Raw genomic sequence first — 19,866 nt, 5'->3', positions numbered from 1 at the left:
TCTCTTCTCATTCCCACTGCCTTTTGCCAGGACTGTTAGCACCCATTTCAACAATTCCCATTTGTTCCTCTGCCTTTCACCTGCCTTGCTTTACCTGTCCCTCATCCACGCTGCTACCCAATGACCTTTCTGAAGTGTAAACCATAAATCTTGATTTTTTTTTTTTTTTTTTTTTTTTTGAAGATGGGAGTCTCACTCTGTCACCCAGGCTGGAGTGCAATGGTGTGGTCTTGGCTTACTGCAACCTCCGCCTCCTAGGTTCAAGCCATTCTCCTGCCTCAGCCTCCTGAATAGCTGAGATTACAGGCATGCACCATGACACCTAGCTAATTTTTGTGTTTTTAGTAGGGATGAGGTTTGCTCAGGCTGGTCTTGAATTCCTGACCTCATGATCCACCCGCCTCAGCCTCCCAAAGTGCTGGGATTACAGGTGTGAGCCACCATGCTTGGCCAAACCTTACCTTTAATTACTTGAAATGTTGCAGCATGTCTTCAACGCCCTTAGGGTGATTCACTGCTCCTGGGCGTTTCAGTATGTCCTCCTGCAGTTGGGACTCTGTTTACCTCACTTACTTTGTTCCTTGCAACTTTCTAGCAATTCCCCCCTCTAATCTTTTCAGTCGATTTATCAATCAGCCAATCATCAGTCTATCCCTACCTTCCGCCTTTCTCTCTCTCCATCTATCCAATATTTATCAAGCTCCTACTGTGTCCCAGCACTAGACTAAGAGCTGAATTTATAGTGAGGAACAAAGCAGACATGGTCCTTGACCTCCTCAAGGTCATAGTCTAGGGAACAGACTGTTAATATACAGATAATCAATAACTAAGTGAGAAAGGTTCCGGGAAGAAAATCCAGGGTGATATGAGAGAGATTGATGGGAGTAGGGAAGTGCATTAAGGATCTTGGATTCAACTAAACATTCAGACTCATAAGAATACCGTGGCACACTCTTAGCATCACATACCATAGAAGGATAGAGGATAGGACACCTAGCCCAGCACTAGGGCAGCGCCAGGCACCTCTCTTCATCAGCAATTCATGTTCTGGCGTAAGGAAATGACCCCACATGGGGCAGGTGTTGTTCTGCCTTGGCTCAGAAGCTACAGCCATCATAGGAGTCAATGTATCCTCTTAATACACCACAGGCAGAGCTATTAGAATCCCTGCAAGTAGCATCCCATTATGAGTAATGGTGTCCAAAGGACAGCACCCCATCAGGTACTTATCATTCATTTGTACTTCTTCCCAGACCAGGTGCAAAACACCAGTAAGAGATCAGCTTTACTCTAAGCAATGTTGCCTAATAATATAATTGATATCCTGACTAATTAGTTACGAGGGTGACAGTGCTAGGAAGTTAGCTGAAGGGTAAGTTTTCATGCAGAAAGAGAAAGGGTTTTGTTATTCCTTTGGTCACTGGGAGATTTCGTTGGGGTGGTCGGTGAAGGGAATACTTAAGCTTAGTTCCCAAGTATGAAAAAGATGGGGGAAGAACATTCTAGGCGAAAGGAATTGAAAGAGGTTGGTGTGTTCCAGGAAGGGCGACCAAAGAGAGGGAGGGAAAAGGAGAGTCATAGAAGATGAGGCCGGAGAGGTGGCTCAGGCCAAATTGTGCCAGCCTGTGTGAGGAGTTTGGGTTTTATTTGAAGTTTGGATTTTATTCCTTGTTTTTGCAGATTCAAGGTGAAATCCGGTTTCTCACTGAGAGAACAGGCCCTTGCAGTCTCCCAGGTACAGAGATGCCTGGCCAAAGTCCTTCACTCTTCCCCCTGGAGGGAGGAGTCTCTATCAAGAGGTATTCTAATGTTGCATTGCTGTTTAGCAAACCACCCTAAACTTAGAGGCATAAAACAACAACTATCTGATTAAACTCTTACAATCTGTGGGTAAGAAGTTTGAACAGCTGTGAAGGTTAATTTTATTAATATTTATCAACTTGGTTGAACCACAGTGCCTAGATATGTGGTTACTTATTATTCTCTGAGTGTGTTTTTATCTAAGGCATTAAGATTGAACTTGGTGGGTGTTGAGTAAAGCAAATTGCCCTCTATAATGTGGGTGGGCTGTATCCAGTCAGCTGAAGGCCTGAATAGAAGAAAAGATTGACCTCCTCCAAGCCGGAGGGAATTCTGCAGTAGGTGGCCCTTGGACTTGAACTATGGCATCTCCTCTACCTGGGTCTCTATTTGATTATCCACCTTGCAGATTTAGGATTTAGCAGCCTCCATAATCATGTAAACCAATTCCTTAAAATCTCTTCCTTTCTTTCTCCCTTCCTCCCTCCCTCCCTCCCTCCCTCCCTCCCTCCCTCCCTCCCTCCCTCCCTCCCTCCCTTCCTTCCTTCCTTCCTTCCTTCCTTCCTTCCTTCCTTCCTTCCTTCTCTCTCTCTCTCTCTCTCCCTGTGTCTCTTCCTGTCTCTCTCTCTCTCTCTCTTTTTCCTATTGGTTCTTTCTCTCTGAAGTACCTTGACTGATAAAACAGGCCACAATCAGAATGACTTGACCCTTCTCCACATGATTTGGGTCTCATCTGAGATGACTTGAAGACTAGGCCCAGCTGGGGTTACTGACCAGAGTGCCTTCACATGGCCTTTCTGTATAACTTGAGCTCCCCATAACACAGTGGCTTGTTTCCAAGAGGGAGTGCCCAGAGAGTGAATTTCCCAAGAGACCAAGGCAGATACATGGCCTTTTATGATCTGGCTTCAGAAGCCGCCTAGTATCACTTGTGCCATACTCTGCTGGTTAAAGCAGTCCTGAGCCCTCCCAGATTCAAGGGAAGGTACATCAGCCCACCTCTTGATAGGAGGGATATCAAATCATTTAGGGCCTTGTTTTCAAAACCACCCCGAGGAGGCCTTGGAGAATATTTCAGATTCTTTCTTTCATTCTTACCTAAGGTAACCAGATACATTTTCAGTATTTCTTTTTTCTCCCTTAGGTTTCTATGATGTTTTACTCACCTGGATTCCCTTCTCCCACACAGACCCATTATTTTCCTTTTTACTCTCCATACATCTGATTTTCAGCAACATAGACAGGCAGCCCTTTAGTGGTCACTTTCATTCTCTTTGCCCATTCTCCTAATAGAAAGATGGCAGCACGGACACAATACTGACCAAGAAGTGAAATGCAGGGTGAAGGGTGCTTGGCTGGAGAACCCTGGTTTCGAGAAATAAATCCTTGAAATAAAGGTGATTGGTGTTGGAACATAATTAACCTTTGACTATATCCTTCACCGTGGGGCGGCAATTCAGAGCATTAACCTAAGGCTTCCAGTGTTTTTATCAGGCATTGTTCTAAATAAATTAAATCTCATGATTTTTGTTGAGTTTCATAATCTTAAGAATACAAAAGTAATATGTGTGCATTGTGAAAAAATTGGAAAATAGAGAAAAATATACAAGAAGAAATAAAAGACAACTAATGATAATATTATGGCATATATCATTTTTTAAAAGAACATACTTAACATGAGCTTATTCTATCTATAGTGAAAAAAACTTACAATATCTTAAGCCCATTTCTCCGTGCCACTAGATAAAATGTTGAAATGTCAGTTTCAACAGCTTGCATGATATTCAATGGTATGAACGTGCTATACTTCATTTAACCAATCCTCAAATGTTGGATATTTATTTCAAGGTTGTGTTGGGTTTTTTGGCACATGTAGGGTGAAAAAAAGTGAAACTTGCCTTGTCTGTCATCATGTTTTCCACCTCCCATGGGTTACCTTCATTTGGGGGAACAGATTTGAAAGGTTGTATTGTGGAAATAGAATTATTCTGTGTAGTCCCTGAGGGTCAGTGATGGGTCGATGGTGATGATGATGATGGTCATGATAGCAATCACGTTTCTGATTGATACTACTTATTTTTTTTTTTTTTTTTTTTTTGAGACGGAGTCTTGCTCTGTCACCCAGGCTGGAGTGCAGTGGCACAATCTCGGCTCACTGCAAACTCCGCCTCCTGGGTTCATGCCATTCTCCTGCCTCAGCCTCTCCGAGTAGCTGGGACTACAGGCGCCCGCCACCACGCCCAGCTAATTTTTTGTATTTTTTAGTAGAGACGGGGTTTCACCGTGGTCTCGATCTCCTGACCTCGTGATCCACCCGCCTCGGCCTCCCAAAGTGCTGGGATTACAAGCGTGAGCCACCGCGCCCGGCCTGATACTACTTATTTAATATGCCCACCCAGATGTTCATTTTAAAGACCTACATATCATCCTTGCTTTGTTCCTTTTTCTCACCTGCCACACACAGTCACCAAGACCTGTCAAGTCAGTGTATGAAATATTTCTTGAATCTGCCCATTTTCTTCTCATTCCCTTGGATACCTCTCTTCTCTTGATTTCTTTAATAGCTGTTAGCTGGGCAACTGTCTTCCAGCTAGGATGGCCCCTGTGAAGGGCAGCCCTGGTCATGTAATTCCAATGCTTGAATCTCATCCTCCTTGGAATAACATCCAACCCCTTTCACATGGCTCCTGAGACCCAGCCTTGCCTCAAGCCAGTCTCCACTTCTCTTCTCCAGCCATTTTAAACTTTTCTTGTCTCTAGCACATTCCACCTCTAGGCCTTTATCGTAGTCCGCTTGGGCTGCTGTAACAAATATGGATGAAGTGGCTCCAACAATAGAAATTTATTTCACACAGTTCTAAAGGCTGGGAATTCCAAGATGGAGGTGCTGGCTGGTTTGGTTCCGGGGGAGGGCTTACTTCCTGGTTTGTGGATGGCTGTCTTCTCTGTTTGTCCTCATATGGTGGGGAGAGAGACCATCTGTCTGTTTATTTATTTATTTTTTTGAGATGGAGTCTTGTTCTGCCACCCAGACTGGAGTGCGGTGACATGATCTTGGCTCACTGCAACTTCCACCTCCCAGGTTCAAGATCCTTCTGCCTCAGCCTCCCAAGTAGCTGGGACTATGGGCATGCACAATTATACCTGGATAATTTTTATATTTTTAGTAGGGATGGGGTTTCACCATGTTGGCCAGTCTGGTCTCGAACTTCTGACCTCAGGTGATCCTCTTTCTCGGCCTGTCAAAGTGCTGGCATTACAAGTGTGAGCCCCTGCACCCAGCCCATCTTTCTCTTTTTATAAGAGCACTAATCCCATTCCTGAGAGTTCCACTTTCATGAGCTGATCACCTCCCAATGGATCCACCTCTGAAGAGCATCACATTGAGGATGAGGGCTCCATCTTAGGAATTTTGGGGCCACACAGGCATTCAGTTCCATAGCCGCCTTTGAGTTAACTCTTCCGTCTGCATGGAGCACTCTTCCTCCTCTTTCTTAAGTTGTCTTAGTGCAGATACTGCTTTTTCCAAGAAGCCTTCCGGGACTATGCACCCACCCCTGTAACTGGGTTAGGTGCCCTGCTGGGGGCCCAGTGTGACTATCCATGTGGATTAACTTCCTGGTACTTATTTTAACTGTTGCAGAATTTTGTCTTTCTTTCCATTGAACCATGAGCTCTGTGAGAGCAGGTTTCCTTCTTTCTTCCCAGCAGATTTTAGCCTTGTGCCCTGCACATAACATGCCCTCCTTAACTATATGAATAAATGAAAGCCATGGCTGCCATTTCTTGGCCAAGCCCACTCACAAGATGAGAACTCTGACCCACTTACAAGAACCAACTTGAATAGCCTCCTCTCTTTGCTTTCTCGGGGGTAGAAAATTGTCTTCTGGGCAGAAAAATGCTTTAAGAACAGAATAGGAGATCATTTGTGTAAATCATTAATCTGTTTACTATTTTTATTTGCATTGGATATCAAATTAAATATTGCATTAAGTGAACTAAATATTAATGTTGCATTAAATATATATTACATTTTAAAAATTAAGTCCTAGATGCTCTTTGCTTTGGAGGTGGATTATGATGGCTTTAGCACAATCAGCCCAGCATGTGCTGCATGTAGTCATTTTCTATGTCATTGATGAATCAATGATTTATTAGAGCTCATGGGAATAAGAAAAAAAAAACGGTGGGGAGGAAGGGGGTTGAGGGTCTGTGGATGGGTGGTGTAGCCGGGAGGGCACCATAGCACAGTGAGAGTTGATGTTTGAGGGTTGAGAAGAAAAGAGAAGAAGTGGGAAGCTATATAATGTATTGTGCTGTGCAATTTTCATGGATTATCTCATTTAATTCTCGTTAGAGATAAATGAAACAGGTGCAGTTATTGTTTTGCCTTACATAGGTGAAAACTGAGTCTCGAAGGTTACGCAAGGCCTCACAGCCTAGACTGGGCCATCCCAGCCACATTCTTAACTATGACCCTCTACTGCTCTTGAAGGAATTGCTTTCAGGTTGCCATGAATCCAAATAGACAACTGGGTTTTAAGGAATTTTAAGTTTTGGCTATCTGTGTTCCTAACAACAGGAGAATATAACAAAACTTAAACCTATTCATCCCTGCCTTCATGCATCCATCCATCCATCCACCCATCCATCCATTCACCCATCCATAGTATTGGTTCTTACTGAGTTCCTGATAGGTACCAGGAATGGCCAACTCTGGAGATGTAGTAGAGAACAAGGCAGATATGATCCCTCTGCTAATGGATCTCATAGTCTCGTGGCAGAAGCCAAGAGCACCTGGCATCAACTCTTCCAGACTCTTTTCTCCTCCATCAAGATGCTTCCATCTCTGTACCACTCTTGGCCCATGTGATGTTCTATATCCCATATCTCTGAAGAGCCAGGGCAGGTGCTCCCTTAAGGGAGATTTCTGATTCCTTGTTGCTCACCATGCCCTGGCCTCTTGGTGACTTTCTCAGAGTCTCTGGTGAACATCCTCTTTTCTTGGTGATGGAGTTCCCACATTCTAGGCAGTAATGTCATATGATCTCCACATGTGGACATGCATTGGCATGTAAGCCAGATATGACCCTTGTCCCCTGTGCGTAGGGCCTCATCCTAATCTCAGAGCAGCTGCTCCTCATCCCATCTGCAAATGGCAGATATAGCTCCAGCTCACCTATTCAGATGGGTCTTCAGGCTTGACTGCATCCCATGCAGTGTGATGGGTTGTGTGGGACCCTACGTGGATTTTGACACAGAGAGAAGACCCTTAGCACTTTGCTAAACCGCCTGGAAAGGCCTCTCAGGTCCCCAGATTCATGCGTCCGTTTAGACCTCCTCTCTGAATCCTAGGCTCATGTGACCAGCCGCCTGACCACTCTAAATGGATGTATCAAGGCCATCTCATATGTCGCATGTCCATTTGTCTCATGTCTGTGCAACACTTTCTTACAATCCCCCAATTTTTCCTTCCCCCTCAAATTCTTTTCAGTTTAATAATAATAATTGTCCTTCACCAAAAAAGCAAGTTGGGAAATGAGAGGTCATGATCTTACCCCTTCTTCCCCGACTCTCAGCACACATACACACATGCACGCACACACACACACCTGCGTACACTCACACCATGACCCACCAGCAAGTCCTCTTGATTCTGAGCTCAGAGACTGCTTACACTGAGATGAAATGTGAGATTAACAACTCCAAAATATTTCTCGAGTCTCTCTCCTTCTCTTCATCCCTTCCACCAACACCTTAATCTTCACTGCCTCTCCGTGTCCCCACTCCCAGTTCTTTATGACAAAGCTTGATTTATTCTCAGCTGCAAAGATATTCCATGGCCTCCTTCCTACACTTGCAAGTTTAGTTTTCCTGTTTTGTGTGATTCTGTTTCCTAAAAGTCAATGATCATTCTCTGGATGGGGAGACAGGTGAGGAGCTAGGAGTGTAAAGTCAGCATGTTTTTAGTGTGAAGTCGGCCCAGTGCCAAATGAGAACCTCAGGTATATGAGAGACTCAGTGGACAAGAGGGGTCTGGGAACCAGAATCAGACAGAGAAGGTTTGAATCCCAGCCCACTGACTTTTGCAACCCTCAGACCTTTACTTCTCTGTTTTCATAATTGTTGAAGCAGGAATAGTAATAATCTTGTGGTCTTATCATAAGGACTGAACGTTTTAATTCTTGTATAATGGGATGGAGTTTACCATTATCCCATCTACACCATTGCACTTCCCTCATATTTTAAGGGACTTGTAAGTTTCCTTTGAATAAGGAGAGGGTACCATTGAAAAGAGGGGCACATCACATAGATAAGTTTTGTTGGGGTCCTGCCAAGGGTCAGGGCCCAGGAGAAACGCTTCTGTGCCACCCACAGTCCTTGGGCAGCTGATGGTGGTGGAGGACTCTTCCCAGATGGTGATGAGGACTCAGCTGACAGTGCTCCTCATCACAGCAACATGCTCTCCAGTGGAGGGTGAGGAATGTTCTGTAGGCGTTGGTTCTGCAGCTTCCTTTAGATATCAAAAGGACTGAACGCTGTTTCCTCCTGTTTTCATGCCTGCTAAAGTAATCCTAATCTCCCCTGAGGCGAGGAAGATGCCTCTGAGTGATGAGGATTCACATTCAAGGAAGGCACAAAGGAAAAGCATAGAGATAAATCTGAGTCCTAATCCCATTGCAGGAGCAGAGCGCATCATCTGGCTCGCACTGTTTTGGCGTCACGTAGTAGCGATTACAAATATTGTCACTTGTCATCAGGAATGGGGGTGGGTGGTGACGGGATGTGCTCAGATGTCAAGGTTGAAATTCTGCTCATGAAACGGATGGCAAGGAAAGGAATGTCTGCAGAAATACTTCCTTTCTCATTTTCTCTACTGGGGTGGGGGTCCCGTCATTTCCGAGGGGCTCCTGCAGTTTTGCATTCTTGCTGTGCCTTCTATGAGATTGCAGACTGGAGAGGAAAAGAGAAAGCCTGCTCCCAAAGTGACTGAACCCCGTCGTGGTCTTGCCGTTTGCAAGGTTATAGCAGCAGAGAATGGCTGCATCTCTAATAGTGGTGCATAGAGTGGTAACATCTGAACTTGTGCAGAGTTCATTGGTTTGTTAATTCAAGAGTGCAATTAGAGGCTCGATGATCCGCCCTGCCCTCTGCAGCTTCTGCCTCTCCTAGCGTTTCCCATGCCTCCTTTCCCCTCGAGGCACTCATTTCTAGACTTGGAGAGCCGAGGGGGCGGCTGGGGAAACCAGCAGGCTGGCAGGGAGGGCAGGCACCTAATTATTGTGCTGGTCACTGTTCAGAACTAAAGCTTTGGGCCCTGCAGCTGCAGCCAATCAGGCTCTGATGAAAGTTTCATGCAGTTTTTTCTTCCCTTTAAAGCCTGTTGGGACATTTTCAGCTGAGGAAAAAGGGGCAGAGTCTGCCTTAATCCTTGCCTGTCCCATATTTCTGCCTTTAAGTGGATTCAAGCCCGAGCCTTGTAATTATCTCAAAAATAGACCTGGTGGCCACGGTGCATTTGGTGGGTTTCCTTGGCAGAACCTAATGAAACAGTGTGGCGAGGAGGAGATAGCCTACTGGCAGGGTGGATGGATGGCCCTGCGTCTGTTTATCTCACATTTCATCTCAGTTTAGGCAGTCTCTGAGCTCAATAATTGTCTTTCTGAGAAGGGCCCAGGCATTTATCTTTGAGAGCCTTCTAGCTTCACTGAGCTCATCCAGTCTAAAGAGAAGGGAAGGGACAAGGGGTAGCTATCTACCCAATTCTACTGAACATAAAATATATAGCTAGACAGTGCAGATGGCTCTTGATCTATTTTGCCTGATTGCCCACCAGAAAGGTGGCACCAATTTCCACTCCCACCAGTGGTGTAGGAGGGTGCCAGCTCCTCACACCATGACTGGCACTAAAGATTACCCATCTCTTTTCAACAAAAGGTGGAATGCTGTCCTTGCCTACATCCCATGGGCAAGCATAAAAGAAACCCAGTGAATTTCTTTTCTTCTTTTTTTTTTTTTTTTGCAACGGTGTCTTGCGCTGTCACCCAGGCTGGAGTGCAGTGTCGCTATCTTGGCTCACTGCAAGCTCCGCCTCCCGGGTTCATGCGATTCTTCTGCCTCAGCCTCCCAAGTAGCTGGGACTACAGGCGCCCACCACTGCGCCTGGCTGATTTTTTGTATTTTTAGTAGAGACGGGGTTTCACCGTGTTGGTCAGGAAGGTCTTGATATCCTGACCTCGTGATCCACCCACCTCGGCCTCCCAGAGTGCTGGGATTACAGGCGTGAGCCACTGCGCCCGGCCGAAAGCCGGTGAGTTTCTAATGCACATGGAGCACCTGTGTGTTTTAAAGAAGCAGGACATGCAATAACTCAAGTTTTACCAGAGTATAAAGTGGCCCTTTACTTTGTACACTGTGACAGTTTTGAACTACCAAATTCTTAAAAATGTGGTATTTTTAGGAATTTTGGATGCTGATCAGTAGGGAAATAAATACATTATGATGCATCCACGGCATGGCAGCTGTTAGGAAAAAAGGAATAGGTGTCTCCACACTAAGGGCTCTGGACTGTATTCCCCTGGGGACATTTTGCCTCTTCTGGAGTCCTTTTTGGTTGTTATAATTGGAGGAGGAGATGTAAGAGTGGCATTTCATGGGTAAAGGCCAGGGGTGCTGCTGAACGTCCTACAGGCATGGGACGAGCCCCATGACAAAGAATAATCTGGCCTGAATTTTCAATGTTGCTGAAGTTAAGAAACCCAGTTATCCATGATTTGTCTGGGAAAGGTGTTCATACTAAATTGATACATTTATAAAAAGAAAGTGTGCAGATCAACATCTAAGCTTTGGTCCATTTTTAAAAAACGAAAGTATTTTTGTGTATGTATATATACATAGATGATAGATATATTTTTCCATTTTTAGGAAAATGGTTAGAAGAATACGCGTCAACCTTGCATCCCTGGTTGTACTTCCAGGGTTGAGTTTGGAGAGTAGTAGTGAGTTTTCTCTTCCTTTATAATTCAAAGAGGGGTGGTTGGTAACATAACAAGGATTTTGTTTTTTATAAATCCAGCTGACACCTTACTTTTCTGGGATCACACTTACTGAATGGATTTTTCCAGGGCAGCACAGTGGCATGAAGTGTGTTGCTTTTCAAGGGACTATTCTATGAAGCTGATCTCTTTATTCTCCACTGTCTGCCGTTAGTTACCATTGAGCTTAGCAATACTAGGTTTCGAGTTTCGAAATGAAAAAATAAAATGAAAATAATACAGGGAAAAAAATGGATCCAAGTGCTTAAAGATGCATAAAAAGTGTTTTAAACCAGTTCATTGTGGCCGGGTGTGGTGGGTCATGCCTGTAATTCCAGCACTTTGGGAGGCCACGGCAGGCAGATCACCTGAGGTCAGGAGTTTGAGATCAGTCTGGCCAACATGGTGAAACCCTGTGTCCACTAAAAATACAAAAATTAGCCAGGCGTGGTGATGCACAACTGTAATCCCAGCTACTTGGGAGGCTGAGGCAGGAGAATCGCTTGATCCCAGGAGATGGAGGTTGCAGTGAGTCAAGATTGCACCACTGCACTCCAGCCTGGGTGACAGAGTGAGACTGTCTCGAAAAAAAAAAAAACAACAAAGAAATAAAAAAAAATCCACTTCATGGCAACAGCAAGATTACAACCCCCAGAAATGCAACCACTGTGGGAGGTCTATTTTGAACAAATTTGCTTTCAGCCAAATTGTATTCAGCAGCACAAAGAGAGGTGTCCAGCAACCTTTGAAGAGCCTCTCATTGCCATAACCAGGCCTGGGAGCACCATGCTGTGCACAGCTGCAATGGATCAATAGCCCCGTGATGGACCAGCAGGAGGAAGGAATCAGGAGGTGCCAGGGCTTCAGGCTCAATGGGCTGGGAGAACGGGGATGCCTTCTGGGTGCCAGGAGGGAAAGGAGGCACAGCTGGGGAGAGAGGAGAGCTTGGCTTGGGCTGTGTGGAGTTGATATGTCCGTGGGACACCCATGTGGAGAGGCCAAGAGGATAGTCCATTGAGTCTGGTGCTCAGGAGAGCATTTGGGGCTAGAACTGCACAGTCAGGGGTCCCCAGTGAGGTAGACATTGGGGTCCAGATGCCATGGTAAATGACTCTCTGGGAGGGCAAAAGGCAGACCCTAGGGGATGTTTGCATTCCTGGGATAGGCATAGAGAAAGGAGGAAACGCCTCAGGGAAAGATGTCAGAGAGGGGACACGACAGAGCTTGAAGAAGGGACAGTCACTGCAGAGCGCTCTAGTTGTGGACTAAGCTGTCTGGGTGGGCGGGGAACCCAGGCACTGAGGAGTAGATGACAGGGGACCAAGGGTCCTTGCATCATCCCCTTCTCCTTCAGAGCTGTAGCTTTATGTGGATTTTTTGCAGCTCTCTCAGTACAGTGTTCTCCTCCCCAGACTGTAGGCGCCACGAGGGGCCTCCTCTATTTGTGCCCCATCGTGTCTCCAGCATTCAGCCCAGCTCTGGAGGGTGGATGGCGAGAAGCAAAGAAAACAGAGCTATATAGTTGATAATGTGGTGAGCTTTGGGCGCGTTTCTGAGTCCCAAGAAAGGAGGCAGTAGAGAAGGACGGCTTGGAGATTGTGAAGGGGAGGCATGATGGATGGAGGAGGGGCTGGGGAGGCACAGGGTGTGGCTCTAGGAGCTCAGGAGGAAGGTCTGTGTCTGTTCAGCCCCTGTGTGCAGACCCTGGTCTGCAGGCACCTCCTTTAGGGGCTTGAGGGCAGAGACCCACCTGAGCTGGCACAGGGGTCTAGAGACTGGGAGGAGAGGACCTTGAGAACCACATACCATCTCCTTTGCACCTTGCAGAGGGGAGAGAAAAGCCACATCTGCCTGGGTGTGTGTGTATTTGCTCAGGCTGCCCTAACAAAGTAATATAGATGGAGTGGCTTAAACAGCAAATTTATTTCCCTCAGTTCTGGAGTCCAGAAGTCCAAGATCGAGGTGTCAGCAGGATTGGTTTCTTCTGAGGCCCCTCTCCTTGCCTTGTAGGTGGCCATCTTCTTGCTGCGTCCTCACCTGGCCTTTGTTCTCTGCTTCTGCATCCCTGACACCTCTTTGTGTGTCCAAATTTCATCTTCCTATGAAGACAGAAGTCAGACTGGATCAGAGCCCAGCCTAACAGCCTCATTTTAACTTAGTCACCTCTTTAAAGGTCCTGTCTTCAAGTCAATTACATTCGGAAGTCCTAGGTTTGGGGTCGCAAACATAGGAGTTTTGTGGGGTGGGGTGCAATTCAGCTTAAAACACAGCCTTTGAGCAGGGCTGGGAGAAACAGCTCATTCTCCAGGTGCATATCCAGCATCTACTCTGTGGATTACCTGTTTCCAAATTGTGACTGTAGGTCAAAGTCATGTCCCCCAGGACTCGTCTTCATGCAGCTGAGATGGAGCTGACTCTCCCTAGCCCATGTTCCTTGTTAATTTCATGGTCATGGGCTCGTCTAAAAACTAAAACATACTAGTAATAGCTCTTAACCCTCAGGACTTCAGTGAATGTTTTTCCATGGACCAGGCATGCGGGGCCTCATTGAATCGCCACCCTATGAAGTAGGCTGAGGAATTTGAGACTCAGCAAGTGGAGTCCCGTGGACTGCAAGGGTTGAATGTGGCTTTCTCCAGAATGGCCAGATCTGCTGCACCTGAGACTTTGGGCAGCAGAGCAGAGCTGCATCTCGTCTCTGTCCACGGTGCTGCAGTGGGTAAGCTCCCAGGGGCACCTTGTTGAGTCTGGATCCCTTTATGGGACCAGTTGGTGTTGGGGCAGTTTCCTTGGCTGGGCAGGAAGGGGAGGTGCTGGTGGAGTTCATGGGGACCCTGAAAGGTCTGACCTTTTGGCAAGAAAAAAGGGGAGCTATGGTATCTTCTCCCACTTTAGGTGGGAAATAATTTTGTTCATTTCTGGAATATGGCAGAAGCACAAGCTTAGGTCAGAGAGAGAAAGAAAGAGAAGGTGTTCTTGGCTTGAAGAGTGATGTGCTGGGCTCGGGGCAGGCTGGCCCTCAGATTCGTGTTCCATACAGTGTCTGTGCAGCAGGCTTTTGCCATTTTGACTAAGCCAGGGTCTTTCCTGTGCAAGCAACCGACTCAGCTTTCTGAGACCAAGGGGAGCATGTATGGGGTTTGATCTCCTCCATGGGGGCTACATTTGGTGAGGGGAGGAGTTGGGTTCTGACCCAATGGCGGTGCTTGGCTGAGTTCAGGTCCTGGTGGGGACAGAGGGGGTATTTCAACTCCTGGGGCCCTGAAATCAGAGAGTACTCACAGAGTGAGGTCTTCCTCGAGGCAGCAAGGGTTTCTGTGGGTGCCCCCTGGGAATCCTAGTTCAGGAGCTGGGGTGTTTTAAGAAAGAAATGCTGTCTTCCTGTGGTTTCCCATATTGCTTAGAAAAACAACTGAACTCTGTATCTCAACCTGCAAGGCTAGATATGCTCTGGTCCCTGCCTGCCTCCTTGACATCATCTCTTTGCCTCTCCCATCACTCGGTTTGATGGTTCTGGCTGCTCTGGGCTGCTTCCTAGAGCTTGTCCATTGTCCCTTCCCCAGGACATGTCACCTGCCATCCCTCTGTATGGAAGTCTCCTTCTTGTCATTCAACTCTCAGTGCTCCTTGACCCCCAGTCTAAAGTAGCACCAGTTATTCTCCAACCCGTAATTCATTTTGTTATCATCATAGGAATTATCATTCTGATCTTATCTTCATTTATTATTAATAGTTATTCGTTAGCTTCCTTATTTACCATGTTCTCCCCCATCTTCCTTCTGTCTTATGGCAGCGATTTGTCATCTTGTTGGTTGTCAAAAACAGCCTACTACAGAGCCTGACACGTTAGGCATTTAGTGGACGTTTTTAGAATGAATGAATAAAATATTCTTTTTTTAAATCTAAGAGAAAAACAAAGCAAAAGCAATTGTTTCAATGTAAACTCAATGTTTCTTCTCTCTCTTTTTTTTTTTTTAATGCAGGATCTGCTGTCCCTGCCATACAGCCTTGTTGAGGGTCAGGTAAGTGCTCATTTTGTCCTGACTTAGGATGTCTGTGAAGTCTAGTGGAAATGAAAACAATAGAAAAGTCTTGCATCACAGCCCTGCAACTTCACTGCCCAGGGCAGACATCTGTAATCAACCACAGCACAGTTCATCCCTTAGCAAGACAGTCACTACTAATTGATCAGGGAAGGCCCATGAGATCAAACATACTTGGCTTCTTTAATGTATGAGCTCCAGAAATGAAGTCATTTTTGCCAGGGTTGAGGGGTGGGCAGGCAGTTAAACAGCTTGTTACTGGGAGTGATGAGGGTGCTTGCCTGTATTTCATCATTGAGCTTTGAAGGTGAGTGAAGCCCGCATCCTGGCATTGTGCCACAATTCTGTTAGCACTGGAGGTACCAGAACTTGGCCATGTAAGAATATAATTGAACCAAACAGATCTATACCTTGGGGCAATGCATTTTTTTTAAATCGATTTCAACTCTACGTTATTATTATTGCTTGATGAGGAACTAATGTAATTTCTAATGAAGCCACATGGCCCTTGGATAGAGGAAGTAAGATTTTTATTTCCCCCACGATGTTGTATCCACTCTTCAATTAAAACCCGAGAGGGAAAATTAATACAAATGTAAGAATTTTTTTCCCGAAGATTAGTGTCAAGACAGCATCTTTTTATTACATATGTAAATTTCCTGTGTAATAGGATTGGAGAGGATCGCGTGGCTGGCCCTTGAGTGGATTGGAGATGGTTTAAGTGGCAAAGGAGGCTTTGTGGGGAGGCGGAATCTATGCTTGTTGTCATTTGAGTGGTGATTAGGGCATGTTCCGTGCCCTCTTGTTCCTCCTCCCACCCCTGTTACTGTCCACCCTTCCTCAGGCTCCTACTGTTGGCTGCCAGTTACGGGTAGAAGAATTTGAGTAGCTGCTTTTTAAACAAATTGTATTGAGGTGAAATTCACATAGCATAAGATTAGCTATTTTCAAATGAACAATTTAGAAGTATTTAGTACATTCACAGTGTTGGGCAATCACTACCTCTCTCTACTTCCAAAACATTTTCATCCTGCCAAAGTAAAGCCCTGTACCCATTAAGCAGTCTCCCCTCTTGTTCTCCTCTCCCCTCAGCCCCTGACAGCCACCAGTCTGCATTCTGTCTCTGTGGGCTCACCTATTCTGAATTTTTCACATAAGTGGAATCATATAGTAAGTGGCCTTTTGTGTCTGGCTTCTTTTACTCAGAAAACAGTTTGGCAGTTCCTCCAAAAGTTAAACATAGAATTACCATATGGCCCAGCAATTTAACTCCTACATATATACCTCAAAGTGCTGAAAACAGGTACTCACACAAGCACATGGACACACAACTTCACAGTGACATTATTCATGGAAGCCAAAAAGGAGAAATAGCTCACATGTCCATTTAAAATGTGGTCTATCCAGGCAGTGGAATATTATACAGCCATAAAAAGGAAGGAAGCAGTGATCCATTCTACAACTTGGATGAACCTTGAAGGCATTATGCTGAGTAGCTACCTTTTGCTTGACCTGGATCCTCTCTGTGCTGACATTGGCTGGTTTATCAGAAGCACAGTTACAAGTTGTGAGATCCTGGGAGATTGGATCCATCTCAGGACAGAGGTCCCTACTTCTTCACTTGGCTTCCCGCCCCATCACTTAGCTCAATTCTAGCTTCTGGGGCTGGGAACTGAGAACAGAAGATGTTTATACCTTTTCCCTTGCTCTTGGTAGGTGTCTGCCCATGCTGTGGTCACCCTGAACCACTCTGCTTTCTGCAGGACCTGGTGGGGATGGCTGGATCTGACCAGTAGAGGTTTTCTTGGGAGGTGGGTACTAGAGCGGGCAAGCTCTGGCCTGTCTGTTGCCTCCTCTGCTGCTGGTTTGGAGAGCAAGGAGCAGGTGGCGGAGGGGTTCTCTCAGGTGCAGCTGCCTTCTGGCATTTTGCACTGCTGGGAGCTTCTCAGAGTCCTCTTTCTTTGTGGGGAGTATCATCCCAGCACCTGTGCTCATTCCCCAGCACACCCCGCAGGTGGACAAGTCATTTTATGACTAGTTGTGTGTTTAGGAGTTGGGCTCTGTTAAAAGCCAACAGAGCAAAGAAGCATCTAATGAAGTGTTTGTGAGGTGGGGGGGGGGCGGTTATAACATGCCAGGGATTATTCCAGGTGCCTTATTCATGTGCATTCATTGCTTCTGTCTACATTGCCTGAGTGATGGCACCATTGTTTCCCTCTTTATTAATCTGTTTATGATGGAAATTCATATAACATGATGTTAGGTGTTTTACAATGGGCAGCTCCGTGGGTTTTAGTGCATTCACAATATGGTGCCACCACACCTTTATGTAGTTCCAAAACATTTTTGTCACCCCCAAAGGAGACCTTGTGACCATTAAGCAGTCACTCCCCCTTCCTCCATCCCCCAGCCCCTGACAACTGCTAGTCTGCATCCTGGCCCTGTGGATTTACCTCTTTTGGATATTTTATATAAATGGAATCATATAGTATGTGGTCTTCCGTGTCTGGCTTCTTTCATTCAGCACAATGTTTTTGAGGTTTATTCATATTGTAGCATTCTCTCCCTTTTATGGCTGAATAATATTCCATTGTAAGGCAAGACCGCATGATTATCCATTCACCCAGCGGTGGAAATTTGGGTTGTGTCTACCTTTTGTCTATTTCGAAGAGTGCCGCCGTAAACATTTGTGCCCATGTGCTTGTTTCAGTTCCTGTTTTCGGTTCTTATGGGTGTATACCTAGGAGTGGAACTGTTGGGCCATATGGTAATTCTGTGTTTAACTTATTGAGGAGCTGCCAGACCGTCACTGTCTTTTAACAAAGGGAAACAGACTCAGCAGGGTTTTTCCAAGAGCTCCCGGAGTGAGGAACAGAGCCGAGGTCTCAAGCCTGCAAGACTGGCCTTCGCCTGTGCTTCCACCCACCATGCTATCCTGCATGTGGAACATCAGCCCTGGGTAGCATGTTCTAGGCTGTGCACTGGGCTTGGGCAAAGAAGGGGTAGGGGATCGAGGGAAGGGGAGACAGGCTCCTCTTACCTAGCGGGACCAAATGTGTCTATTCCTGGTCCCTGGTATACCGCCTTTTCCCACCGTAGCCCCTTAACCTCTAAACTTTGGGAAGTCTGTGCAGTTGCTGAGTCATTTGATTGCGTTGGTTGTTGATAGGTTGTTTAACCCAGATACACATGCACACATTCTCTCTCTCTGTCTCTCTCAATCTCTATTCCTCTCTCTCCCTCTCCCTTTCTATCTCAGGGCTGTCAAAGGCAACTTGACAAAATAATAACAATTCAGTGGGCATCACCCGTGAGCCATATGATAATCCATCCGCCTAAATCCATGCAGCATCTGAGCAACTGGGTCTCATCGTCTCTCTTTTTCTACCATGGAGTGCAGGAGCCCAGAGAGCTGAGGTAACCTGCCCATAGTCATACTGCTTGTAAGTGGCAGAGCTGGGATTTGAACCCTGGTCTGTCCGCCTCTGCAGCCTGGAACCCTCCCATTGCATCTGGAGGCTTCTCCAGGTTCCCTGAAAGCATCAGCATTTTTCATACTACTGCAGTGATTATTATTGTTATTTCTGAGACAGAGTTTCTCTCTTATCACCCAGGCTGGAGTACAGTGGTGCGATCGATCTCAGCTCACTGCAACCTCCGCTTCCTGGGTTCAAGCGATTGTACTGCCTCAGCCTCCTAAGCAGCTGGGATGACAGGTTCCTGCCACCACGCCCGGCTAATTTTTTTGTAATTTTAGTAGAGACAGGGTTTCACTATGTTGGCCCAGCTGGTCTCGAACCCCTGACCTCAGGCGATCCACCGGCCTCGGTCTCCCAAAGTGCTGGGATTACAGGCGTGGGCCATTGTGCCCCGTCTGATTGATTACTTTTAAAAACTCATTACATCCTTGGCTTTCCCAGATCCACACAGCCCCCAGAGCATCCTTAGATGCTAAAAAGTTCTTAGTCAGATGTGAGAACGTGGGAATTCCTATTGAGGAAATGATGTTCCGTTTTTCTTGGAAGAGAGGCTCAGGAACAAGCGTACTGGAAAACAGGTGATCTAGTCTCTACAGTTAAGATGTTTTTTAACTGGCCTTGCACTTCTGCCTTTTCAATAGTTCAGTGACTGGGTTGAGGTAGGAATCTGTTGAGTGGTGTCCTTTTTCCCTCTGAGAGATGCTCTATGAAACTGAATAGAGAGGATCCAGGTCCCTACCATTGCTGGCAGCCCAGGAAGCTGAAGCTGAAACCCTTCCCAGGTGAGAGGGAGAAGAAAGTGATAAAACGTGGCATGGGCGTGTAGGTCCCCACCCCCAGAGAACTCTCTGTCTCTCCAGGCACCAGGGCAGTTAGACGGTCTGCCTGGGAAGGGACTTCCCCAAGGCACAACATCCCCCAGGTCCTCACTCCTGAGTGTGATAAAGCACTCTTGGGACCTCGGGAGTATTTACACCTGCTCTGAGCCCAAGCTTCAGTGGCAATAAGTCTCTGACCTTTTAAAATGGATGAATCTCCTTGGCAGGGGTATATTTCTAGAGCCTAGCCTGGAGTGGGGATCAAGGTCCTGGCGAGGTGTGGCCAGACCAAGGAGAAGATTTATTATCCTCGAAGGGGGTGTGTTTTGGAAGGTGCCATGCCCTTAGCCCCGCTCCATGCAGCATGGGTGGAAAAAAGTGTTTTTGGCTGGAATGTGGGTCCTTGCGTCACCTCCCAGACAGATGAAAGCAGGCAGGCTGTTTTTCAGATTGCGGTGGATTTATTCCTTTGATCTCCTTGCCTTGTCTGCCTTCTCTGTGAATTCTGACGGATGCTCTCTTCTCATCTCTCTGTTATTCGCCGTCACACAGAAAACGGGGTGAGAATCTTATTATCATGGCTCTCTCCCTGCCTTCTAGCATCACCAGGGAGCATAATAACCTCTGTGGTTGGCAGCACCCTCCCTTTTATTCTCTTTCCCTTCCTCCTCACTTCAGAGTTTCCACCCAC

The 19,866-nt window shown here is 46.3% G+C and overlaps 1 protein-coding gene across 2 annotated transcripts in view; it reads left to right on the top strand.

Annotated features, from left to right (window-relative positions):
• Positions 1-19,866, top strand: part of RBFOX1 (RNA binding fox-1 homolog 1) — a 2,507,416-nt gene that overhangs the window by 223,229 nt on the left and 2,264,321 nt on the right. For both annotated transcript variants that reach the window (XM_055240471.1, XM_055240470.1), the window contains exon 2: positions 14,819-14,857. In XM_055240471.1, coding sequence (XP_055096446.1) covers positions 14,819-14,857 — 39 coding nt within the window. The remainder of the gene's footprint in view (positions 1-14,818; positions 14,858-19,866) is intronic.

This window comes from Symphalangus syndactylus, chromosome 14, assembly GCF_028878055.3.
Source record: "Symphalangus syndactylus isolate Jambi chromosome 14, NHGRI_mSymSyn1-v2.1_pri, whole genome shotgun sequence".
NCBI lineage: Eukaryota > Metazoa > Chordata > Mammalia > Primates > Hylobatidae > Symphalangus > Symphalangus syndactylus.
This window is presented reverse-complemented; position numbering and strand designations above follow the sequence as displayed.